The sequence below is a fragment of the Oryx dammah genome, unplaced genomic scaffold, assembly GCF_014754425.2.
Source record: "Oryx dammah isolate SB20612 unplaced genomic scaffold, SCBI_Odam_1.1 HiC_scaffold_10, whole genome shotgun sequence".
Classification (NCBI taxonomy): Eukaryota; Metazoa; Chordata; class Mammalia; order Artiodactyla; family Bovidae; genus Oryx; species Oryx dammah.
In genome coordinates this window covers 41273676-41285059 of record NW_024070194.1, presented here as the reverse complement: position 1 = coordinate 41285059, position 11384 = coordinate 41273676, and the positions used below count along the sequence as shown (strand labels likewise).

At 54.6% G+C, this 11384-nt stretch overlaps 1 protein-coding gene across 1 annotated transcript; it reads right to left on the bottom strand.

Annotated features, from left to right (window-relative positions):
• Nucleotides 1-3316: 3316 nt before the first annotated feature.
• LOC120869496 (cystatin-C) lies at nt 3317-7362 on the bottom strand. The gene is made up of 3 exons (XM_040248858.1): nt 6965-7362; nt 4431-4544; nt 3317-3640 (listed from the first exon to the last, which is right to left on the bottom strand). The coding sequence occupies exons 1-3, from the start codon at nt 7208-7210 to the stop codon at nt 3560-3562; spliced, it is 441 nt and encodes a 146-aa protein (XP_040104792.1). The 5' UTR covers nt 7211-7362; the 3' UTR covers nt 3317-3559.
• Between the last annotated feature and the right edge of the window lie 4022 nt (nt 7363-11384).

Below are 11384 nucleotides of genomic sequence, written 5' to 3'. Positions count from 1 at the left end.
TGATAATAAGGTGTTGACTTTCTCATGTAATTTATTGAATCCTGTACTGAAAGTGAAACAGAGTGGTTGTGTGGGTCCAGAACAGTTGGAGTGTGTCAGTGTTCACCCTTGTGTTGAGTGCTGATGGGGAGTGTCAGTTGCCGCCTGGAGCCACGAGAGAGAATATCTGTTTGGACATGAAAAGGAATTTCATCCATAAGAATAAATATAACATATTAAAAATAAAATTTAGGAAAGAATAGAGAGGATGGCTCTTACCTAACAGGTATGAAAACATGATATTTCAAATGGAGTAGTTGGCACAGAAAAATGAACCCAGCTAGATTCACCGACATGCAGAAAGCAACCCCTGATGCTGTAGGAACGATGATAAGCTTTGTCTTTTGAAGAAGTTCTTGGAAAATCCACAGGGGGAAAAAAAAAGCCTAATCATCTCATTTGAAAAAGTTATGTTAGCCTCTTTGAAGACACCATCTAAAACTAAAACCTGTTGACATTCTGACTGGAGACGTGAGATGCATTTATGTGACAAACTTCAGTGGCTTCATATGTTGTGTGCCATTCTAAGTGTTTACAGACATGAACACACAGGATTCCCGTGACCCCACAAGGAAGGAGCTCCCTGGTCCCTCCCCACCACCCCGAACACCTGCAGCTCAGCACAGCAAGGAGCTGGGAGGTCACATGGCCAGTGGAACATTCACCCAGCTTCCCTGGGCATCACCCCTTCTGTGCCAGTGCCCACAGGCACAAGCCCCAGACCCACCGCATGTGACAAATCCCTCAAACACTGGGAGGTGCAGCCCAGCCACTTTCTCTTGCTTGGGGCTCTCATGGGACTGCAGTCAGCTGACAATCAGGGCTGCAGCCCCCGGTGAGTCCAGACAGGCTGGACATCCATGGTGGCCCAGGCACCTGGCAGCAGGTGATGTCAGCTTTGGCGGTGAGCTCCTCTGAGCATCTCCTCATGGCTTCCCCCAGGGCAAGTGTCCAAGGGAAATCAGGGAAGAAAGCTTTCTCTGCAGCCCAGAGGTCACGGGGCCACTTCCTCTGCAGTTTTTGGTGGAAGGAAGCCCACAAGCCCACCCAGAGTCAAGAGATGGCTTCTAGATGCACCTGTCCATGCAAAGAGTGTCAGCCTGTCAAACGACTGCAAAATATAGACAGATCAATGAGCATTCGTCCAGAGCCAGGCACTGGGCTAAATCTATTTATATGATGACTTAAATTATACACAAAGAGAAAACCCACAGTCCCCAAATGGTGTCATGTGTGCTAAACCCCAGGATACAAAATTTAGATGAACACATCACGTAATTGTAGTCCCATCTTCCTCAGAAATGTCACCTTAATCAACAACATGGGGTTTTCTGCTCAGTACCATGAAGTCACCTGTTGTGTGGGAGGTCCGGAGGAAGAAGAGGCAACCCACATGGTAAAACCTATGTCCTCCCTGCTCCCTTTCCTGGCATCTGGGCCCAAAATATGCCCCCCCACACACTATTTTTTGCTGACTTCCTCGCCCATCCTCCTCTCTATAGAAGCTTCCATGTTCTAGGACTCCTCTGCATGCCCTCGTGTCCTGCTATGAAATGCTACCAGATTCATGAGCCCTTGGGTGAAACCAAGACTTTCAAAGTCACTCAGTTGAATCCTGCTTTTTAGCCACACTTTTATGTTTAAAATAAGCAAGGCTAAAAGTGCAACCATGCAGATGAATGCGGCAGGAGCTGCATTTCTTCCCTAGACACACTGGCCAGGGTGGCCTCCTGATCAGTGAGCCTTCTGGGTCACCCCACCCCACCCTGTCCCGCCTACTCCCTGGGGACTTGGGGTGGTGCTAACCTGAACCCTGAGGTGTGGGCTGCACAACAGGGGGCTGGGTGAAGACAGGTGAACCAAGCAAAGCACACCCCGACCCGACCGCCCTGACTTCCATAGGAACAGGGCACTGGAGGTATCACAAAGGGATGACGTTATGGGAAGTCAGCCTGGATGCTGGCTGACTTGTGGAAAGTCAAGATTTTCCACCCAGGAGAGCCTCTGCAGGGAGCCTGCCCCAGCCTTCACTTCCGTGTCCACAAGTCCCGCAACTCCCTGTAGGGGCCAGCCCCAGGTCCAGATCCGGCCAGTGCAAGGCCTGTGGGCAACCTTTCACTCCTCGAATTCCAAAGCCCTTTTGTTAAGTCCCATCTGGGGTGAGAAAGCTCTGCTATGCACTACATGAAGATAGAGACAGGGGAGGCCCTTGGGGCCCTGTGAATCAGGGAGCAGCAGGTGCGAGGGCACGGTTCCCACCCTCTTCCTGGCATCCCAGTTCTAGTTCTGCAGGTGCACCATGGCATCTAGGGTGCTGGCCTCAGTGCCACCTGTGTGAGTCCTGTTTGTCACTTTGCCTTCTGTGGACACCGCGGCACAACAGGAGGGCTGGTCAACGCTGCCCTGAGTGTGGCGAGTGTCTGGAAACAGCCTCTGGGAGAGCAGCTTGTGAAGAAGCTTCACCCTTGGGGTGAATGGTCAACATGAGGGCAGTGCCGGGGGCGGGGAGCAGGACTGGACCATTCCCAGCTGGGGGCACTAAATATCCACTCTGCTGCCCAGTGATGATGACACAGACAGGTGACATCTCCTATTGATTAAACACTCCTTAGGAAAAGAAGAAAGTCCACTGTGTGTCTTAAGTTCTACACACCTTTTACGGCAAGCTGCGCTAAGACTCGTTTCACCTGGGAGCCCAGAGAAGGGCGGGAGGGCTGTGAATGAGTAAAATCCCTATAGATTCCACAGCTCCTGAAATGTATCCAGGAAGCTCTCCTAGTTCACTCTCAATTCCGACCTTGACTGACCTTGATTCTGATGGGTACTCCCCCGACCCCATTTCCATCAGTTACACATATTTTTAGTCTTTGTCTTTTGATAGGTGCCCAGAGTTGTTTGTGGAAAGAGGATGACATAAGCCATTCCTTATTTCCCTTCTAGGGAACATGACCAGTGAGTCATCCCAGCCGTCTGATCAGCTCAGCACACGTGCAGCTCCTCAGAGGGCGTCCCACCCCTCGGACTCCATCACACTCCCTGCCTCCTGTCCAGCCCTGGCGGATGGTCTGACATTTTGCAAACACAGCAGCCAAGTTTCTGGGGTCAGCAGCTCAGGTCCCCTGCCCTCCCCTGTCTGACCATCAGAAGTCACCAAAGCTGAAGGTCCAGCTCCCAGCCGTGTCCGCTCCCTGCCTGCCCTCAGAGCCAGTGAGAGGAGTAAAGTAACAGCATCGACCCTTCCTTCTCAACCTTCTGAGACAGTGAGCAACTCAAGGAGTAGCTGCTGTTGCTTTTTTATTGAGTAAAATAGCAGAGCACCGTGCACTTGGAAAGCAATTAGAAGAAAGATACAGTTAGAGCCTCCTGACAGATCAGACAGTGCCCAAGGAGCCTGTGTCTGCGGGGGCGGCATGGGGAGGTGCAGGCTCGGCCAGTAGGCAGTCACCCACCGCAGGTGTGGGCGCTCTGCAGGGGTGTGAGTGAGAGGCGGTCAGTGGCCTGCCTGACACCCAGTCCCCTGTTAATCCTGGCAGCTAAACTTCACCAGGTTGATGGTGTTCATCCACGGGACGACATAAACCTGGAAGGAGCACAGCTTTTCCTGCGAAAGGAAAGAGGGGAACAGTGGGTCAGGGTTACAGTTAAAGACTGAGGTGCACCCCCCTCCAGCCCCCCTCCCCAGAGTGCTGGCACGAGACAGGTCCAGAGGGAAGACCCAGGGGCTGGGATACAGGTCCAGGAAACCCCCGCAAAGGTGGGGCCTGGGAAGGGTGACCAAGGAGTGCAGCCCTCCCTGAGGCCAAGACCCCTGAGAACTAGCCAAGCCCCCGGGAGAGCCTGGGCTTTGGTGAGTGGGCAGCATCTCAGGGTTTCAGCCCAGTTCAGGCCTCTGAGTGCATACGTGTTAAGCTGCTTCAGTTGTGTCCAGCTCCTTGCGACCCTATGGATTGTAGCCTGCCAGGCTCTCCTGTCCTGGGATTCTCCAGGCAAGAATACTGGCGGCCATGTTCTCCTCCAGGGCATCTTCCTGACCCATGGACCGAACCCCCATCTCTTAGGTCTCCTGCATTGGCAGGTGGGTTCTTTTCTACTGGTGCCACCTGGGAAGCCCTTACAAGCCTCTAAAGCCTCTAATCTGTCTGGGGTGGGGGTGGGGGACAAGGATGGGATTAAAGGGCCCTTTCTTGCTCCCCAGCAAATACCCCCAGCTGTGTCCTCCATCTGGCAGGCAACAACCCCCAAAGCACATGATGCCCCAATTCCCCGGTGGAAACCCCCTATAGACACACAGCAGTCATGTGCACACATGCACCCTTCCCCATTACACCCCCAGCCACAGCTGTGACATGTCCCCAAGGGCACCCCCATCCCTGCTCCCAGCAGGCACATACCCTCTTCAGGTGCGGCTGGTCATGGAAGGGACAGCTGTCTAAGTTGGTCTGGGACTTGGTACATGTAGTCCGGCCAAGCTTCACGTCCAAGAAGTAGTTCATCCCCGACACGACCTGGACATGCAGAGAGCAGACACAGTTAGCACACCCTGTGACTGTGAACACGTGCACGCACGGGTGTACACACACACACACACACACACACACACGTGGTTACCTTCCTCCCACCACACCCCAAGTCCATGGTCACAAGTTGCCAGGGCCACACCCTGGAAGCACAGCGGCTTCTCGACAGCCTCTGTATCCCAGGCCCTCCCTGGAACTTCTTTACCAGCTGCTCCAACCAGGCGTCTCCCACAGGGACCCAGAAAGGGGAATCCACAGGCCAATATGCTGACCAGGTCCAGGAACAGAAGGCACAGCTTTGAGGAGCCAGCCAGGGTGCGGACAAGCAACCGACCAGCGCCCCGGGCCAGGGTGGGGCCTGAGCACAAGGTGCGGCCACAGCCCACGCCGCACCCACAGGAAGGCTGCTGCCAGTGACTTCACTTTAGTGGAACTTCAGTCCCCTCTGTGGAGCCCAGGGAATCCCATTCCCTGTATGTAGTCCAGGTTTATACACTCCCTCTCGGAGAGGGGAAACCAAGAGCTTCACATTCACAGATGTTCAGGCCAACAGAAGACTGCCTGGCATGCCTTCCTCTTAAGTGTGACTTCTGACAGCGTGGCACATCCTCTGGATCTTCTACACTTGCGGTTACAGGAGAGATGTGAACTCTAGCCTCACAAGGGCACTCGAGACGCGCCTGGTTAGAACTTGCAGAACCATGAGGGGCAGGGACCCGGCTCCAAGTCCCACCTGGTGGAACCACAATCCCTTTCTGCTGTCACTTTCCCATATGGCCAAGGAGCTAGTGTCACCCTGGAGAGGAGCAGGCTGGGGGGGACCTGGCAAGTGGGGAGAGCAGTCCCATTCAAAGGGAACGGCACCAGCCCACTGCCACGGGAGGAGAGATGGCTGTGGCCCTGACCCATCTCCTGTGGTTTCGGGAGAAGGGAGCAGGAAGCCCTGAGGCTGGCAGGCAGGACCACACTGCCGCTGCTTGTGTGGCTGCATCTCACTCTCCAAGGGGACATAGGCCAGATGGTCTCAACTCTGGCCTTCTTTCAAGGACCAGTGCAAAGCCCTGTAGCCCTTCCTAATTCTCCCTCCTGCCCTCTTCCCAACTCTGACAACAGGCTCCTCTCTGGCCAGAACCCCAGGCAGAGGTCAGGCTGTCAGCAACGGTGTGCCCATCTCAGGGTGGGGGTGCGACGTCACAGCCCAGAGGCTGCTCCTATGGACATGACATGTGGATGAACCACAGTCCACGCGCGAGCCTGTTTCCTTAGGCCAGGCCCCCTGCCGTGGGACACACCTGAGACCACAGGGCCCACTCATGAACTCATCTGTTTGCTGATAACCTCCAGGTTCTCTGAGGAGCAGCCAGGCCCCTTGCAAGGAGGGTGTTTGGTGTGTCTGACCCCCAGGTCACTGCATGAAGATGAGAGGACCACGGGAGGCCAGGTGTGTTCAGTGGCACCTGCGGAGAGGAGGCTCAGAGGAACTCGCCTCTTCTGTGTGACTCAAGGCTCAGTTCGAGGAAACATCAAGCCAAACCCAGACCCGGTGACCATCTGAGCCACGACTGGCCAGACACTTCAGAAGCAACGCCAAGGTCATGAGACAGACCAGCAGCTGCCCCAGAGTAAAGGAGATCACAGGACAGAGGCTGAGGTGGGGGGCCCGGGAATATCCTTGGCTGTAACGGACATAGTGGGATGTCAGTGACATCTGAATAAGACCTGTGTATCAAAGTGTCAGGGTTGATATCTGATTTTCAAAACTGTATTGTGGTTACGGAAGAAAATGCTTGTTTTTACGAAATATACACAGAAGTGTTCACCTTCAAAAACTTCAGAAAATAAATGCATATATGTACATCCCTACACACAGGTACGTGGGGAAGAGGTGGATCAAGCAAATATGGCAACTTTCAACAGTTAGGGCATCTGGGTGAAGAATCTACAGTGATTCTATGCTAGGTACTGTTTCTGAAACTGCTCTGTAAGTCTGAAATTGCGTTAAAATAAAAAGCTAAAAGGAAAAGGTGCTTAAAGAATCACTCAGTGGGCAGTCAAGTGTGAGTTTCCTTCGTCTGTGGTCATTTAGTTGACAGCTCGCGATGAGCCTCGGGACCTAGTGACCCCAGAGCTTACCTAGCAAGCTGGCCAGTCCCGCGAAGGGCTGCAGGCGCCGGCAAAGGCCGGGGGCCGCGCCCGGGTGAGAAGCGCAATTGCATCCCTGGCGATTCCCGGGGCCTCTAGGGCCTGGGGGCTGCCCTCCCGAGCGAGCTCAGGGCCCCCCGGGCGGGGCTGCGGACTGCGCGCAAGCTTCGCCCTCCGGGGGCCGGGCTTCGGCAGAGTCCCCGCGCCCCTACCCTGAGGCCTGACCTGGGGCCCCTGATCTCCGCACCCTGCCCCGCCGGACGCACCTGCTTGCGGGCGCGCACCACGCGCACCGCGCGGCTCTGGTAAGCGTCGTTGCTCCGCTTGTTGAATTCGCTGACCGCAAAGGACAGCGCCTCCTGCACGCCCTCCTCGTTGACGTCCGCCTCCATCAGGCCGCCCAGCAGGCGACCCTTTCTAGGGCCCTGCGCGGCCGCAGGGCTAAAGGCCAGGGCCAGGGCGACGATCAGGGCGGCCAGCAGGAGCAGCGGGGCGCGCGGGGAGCCCACCATGGTCTCTCAGATGCAAACAGACTGCTGTTGAGGGGCGATCCGCGGATGCTAGCATCGCCGGGCGGGCCGCGGCGCCTTTATGACCGGGCCATGGTGGCCCGCCCCGCCCCCTTCCACTTGGCCTGGCCTCTTCCGCCCCGTTGCCCCGCCCATGTCCTCCGCCCTAGCCCCGCCCCTCCCGGAGTCACCGTCCTCCTGACCCCGCCCACTCTCTCCCAGTCCTGCTCTCCTCCCATGGTCCCCATCCTCCCCGCCGGCCGCAGCGCCTTTACGCCTGGGCTGTGGGGGACCGCCTCGCCCGCTCCCGCTTGACCCCGCCTCTTCCGCCCCGTTACCCCTCCCGGGATGCTCGGTCCGCCCAACCCCGCCCACTCCCCCAGTCCCGTCCTCCTCCCGGGGTCCCCACCCGCCCTGCCCCCTCCCACTTGGCCCACCTCTTCCGCCCAGTTGCCCCGCCCACGGCCTCCACCCTAGCCCTACCCCTCCGGGTTCTCGGTCTGCCCGACCGTGCCCGCTCCTCCCCAGCCCCGCCCTCCTCCCGTGGTTCCCCGTCCTCCCCCAGTCTGTCCCCGAGTCCTGATCTTGTTCTCCGGCGGTCCTCGAGCTGGCTCACCACGGTCTTTCAGAGGGTGTCCCCGCTCCGGGCCGGCGAAACTTGTGCACCCGAGCTCTGTCTCCTGGTCTGCGAGGGCGTCTCGGCCTCCTGGCCGTCCCGGCGCCTGCTCCGCGTCTAGGAGTCCACAGAGAGCACGGCTGAGGTTTCCGAGGCAGCAGGAGGAAGACCTTGGTTGCGCCCTGTCCCGGGAAGTTCTTCCCCACAGAAGCTCGTCGGGTTCTCTTTCTCACGACTTGTTTACTTATTCAACCGCACACCTTTCTGGGGCTTCTCCCTGGCCAGGGTGTCTGGGGCCTGTAGCTGGGGGCGGGTGACTCTTGAGGCGGTAGAGCCCCCGCTTGACCGAGGGGTAATGCAAACCCATGCATAACTACATTTTCTAGGAGACACATTAAAAAGTGTAAGATGGTAACGGACGACCCTATATGCGAGACAGCAAAAGAGACACAAATATAAAGAACAGACTTTTGGACTCTGTAGCAGAAGGAGAGGGTGGGATGATTTGAGAGAATAGCATTGAAACATGTATATTACCATATGTGAAATAGATCGCCAGTCCAAGTTTGATGCATGAAACAGGGCACTCAGAGCCGGTGCACTGGTACAACTGTGAGGGATGGGATGGGGAGGGAGGTGGGAGGGGGGTTCAGGATGGGGGACACATGTACATCCATGGCTGATTCATGTCAGTGTATGGCAAAAGTCACTACAATATTGTAAAGTAATTAGCCTCCAATTATAAATGAACAAATTTTTTAAATGTAAAAAGGAAAAAAAATGTATAATATTGCTTTTTATTTAACTCAGTATATCCAAAATGTTATTTCAACATATACAAGCAATTGTGAATGACAGCTTTTACACTCTTCTGTGTGTGTACCTTTTACCCTTGGAGCAGATGTCAAGGCCAGTAGGGCCTAGCTTTAGAGGGGTGGGGTGGGGATGGGGTCAGTGATCAGTGATTAAGATCAAGGGGTGATGGGGGGTTGTGTTGGAAGTGAAGGGTGAAATAGACATGGGTGCCTCTGGATGCTGGTCGGGAGGCCTCTGAAAGGACAGACATTTGGGCTGAAACCTACCTAAAGGGCAAGATGTCCTGCCGACACAGAGGAAGAGCAACTTCAGGCAAAGGAAGAGCCAGTGCAAAGGCCCTGGGATGAGGCTGGGCCACCCTGCTCTAGGGACAAGAGACTGCTGGTGTTTAAGCAGGGAAGGGGTATGACCTGGAATCTCACCCTGACAGCTGGGTGCACCCTAAACTGTGGGTGGGGGGACCCCTACCTTGTGGGTGTGGGAAGGACAGCCCCTGAGGGAATGGATGGAAGCCTGGGGGCTGATCTCGCTCCTCTCCTCAGAGAGGCACATCCCTGGCTCTGGTCCTCTGTCTACTGCTTGGAAAACTTGCTTGATTCTTAAAAATCAACTTTAATGAGGTATGACGCACACACAATAAATGCCTTATTTTATGCGTCCAGACAGGAATTTTAGCAAATACATACATTGGTATTACCTCCCCTCCAAGCTCTAGAACACTTCCATTAGCCTGAAAGTTTCCTCCTACCTCTCTGTGGTTAATCTCTTGCTTGTCCCTGGGCTTGGATGATGCACACCCCTGTCTCTGTGGACTGAGGCCTTGCCTGTTCTTGAACTTTCCACAAATGGCCTCATGCAGTGTGTTCCTCTGGGTTTTGAGTATACAGACTTATAAAACAATACTTTTTATTTAACCCAATATATCTAAAATATTATCTCAACATATACAAGCAATTTTTGAGACTCCTCTACTGTGTTAACCTAGTTGTTGGTTCTCTTTCTTCCCAGACTGAGAGGATGTGGTCAGTTGGGTATTGCTTGAGCTGCCAGATCCTTTAGTCCAGGACCGTGGAGATCCAGGCCGGAGAATGGCCCTGGGAGTGGAGGGAAAGGCTGTTCTCTAACCTGTACCCTGTGTGCCCGAAAGTGACCCAGTGACCAATGACCTAAAGAGATGGTGGCAGAAATACCCGGTGGCCTCTGGGCCTGTGGTGCACATCCAGAGGAGGACTCTCCCAGGAGTGGTCAAGGCAATGGTCAGTGAGCATCAGCCCACAGCCACTGTGGCCTTAGGGCTGGACCAGCAGGAATCTGGCATGAAATCCAGAACGATATTAACAATGAATACTTATGTTCAGTATTTCTGAGACCCTGTTGCCTTGAGGCCCAGTTATAACTGTAGGGGGCGGGAAATTTTTCCTTATACCTTTCTAGGTTCTTTGGCTGGTCTAATAATTAAATTGCCAAAAGACAGATTAACGAGAGAAAAATATATTTAACTGTATACATTTAGAAACCCCATAAAGGAAAGACACAAAGGCAGTCAGGTAGTTGAAGCTTACAAGCCACCCTGACCTAAGGAAAGGAATAGGGGGCTGGGACTTCAAGCAGAGCAGGGGTGACTCATGGGAAGATGAGATGAGCAGGTGCTTGGGGATCAGATGACAGCCCTACGGCACAGATTGCTCTTTCAGATAAATATGTCTGGTAGTGTCTCTCTGGTATCTAAATTCCTTTTGGCAATTCAGAGGAGGTAAAAGCTTTTCCTGAGGCTGCTGGATCTTGATTCCTTCGGTTCAAAATACCCCACCTGACATGGTGGCATGTTTAGGGGTGGCGTCTTCTGCCCCCTCCCCATCTCTCCCTGCTCTGACTCAGGTGTATGTGTGTATGTGTGCTCAGTTGTGTCTGACTCTTTGAAACTCCATGGACTATAGTCTGCCAGGCTCCTCTGTCCATGGAATTTTCCAGGCAAGAATACCAAAGCCGGTTGCCGTTCCCTTCTCCAGGGGATCTTCCTGACCCAGGGATCAAACCCAGTTTCCCGCATTGCAGGCAGATTCTTTATCCCTGCACCACCTGGGAAGCCCAGGAGGCTCTGGAAAAGTTATGGCACCCACTAAGTGAAGCAGGGTTGCCTTTGCAGTACAGTAAGAGAGAGGAAGTGCTTTCTCAGTGAACTAGAAGAGAGGGGAACTCCACCAAGGGGAGAGTGGGCCGCTGTGGCCCACGCTTCTGAGTGGCGTGACTGTCTTTGAAGGGCAGGAACTGGTCCTCACCAGGGTTTCCCACCTCGCAGGCAGTGGGGCTGCAGCCTCAGGAGGTGTGCTGGGTATATACGGGCAGGGTTCTCCCATCTGTGTCGTAGTCAGGGAGGAGGTGCAGGGCAGCAGAGAATATGGGAGCATGGAGGTGGGTGTGAATGTGTTGGGGCAGCCTGAATGCTGACCTGTGTGGCTGGAGGTCAGTTACACTGGTGATAGGCATTTTGATACAGAGACATCTCTTATCCCAGGAATGGGTGCCCACAGAACTGCCAGAGTGGCCTGCAGGACAGTCTGATGAGGCAGAGAAGGCTGGGCTTCTCCTCTAGCTGTAAGGGTGACCTTGAAAAATGTCAGAAGTCTTTGTTAACCACTTTGTCAGCCACTTTGTTAACCGTAGGGACTGGGGTCAGGAACACAGACATGGGCAGGCTTGGGTGGGATGTGTAAGCATGGATACAGATGACAGAGCACCCGTCGC

What these genes read in the sequence shown, in the direction of transcription:
- LOC120869496 (XM_040248858.1), bottom strand. Translation starts at nt 7,210, where the DNA reads ATGGTGGGCTCCCCGCGCGCCCCGCTGCTCCTGCTGGCCGCCCTGATC. An exon ending in TGGTGCGCGCCCGCAAGCAG is followed by an intron (nt 4,545 to 6,964) that starts GTGCGTCCGGCG and finishes CTGCATGTCCAG; the next exon opens with GTCGTGTCGGGGATGAACTA. An exon ending in ACCAGCCGCACCTGAAGAGG is followed by an intron (nt 3,641 to 4,430) that starts GTATGTGCCTGC and finishes TTCCTTTCGCAG; the next exon opens with GAAAAGCTGTGCTCCTTCCA.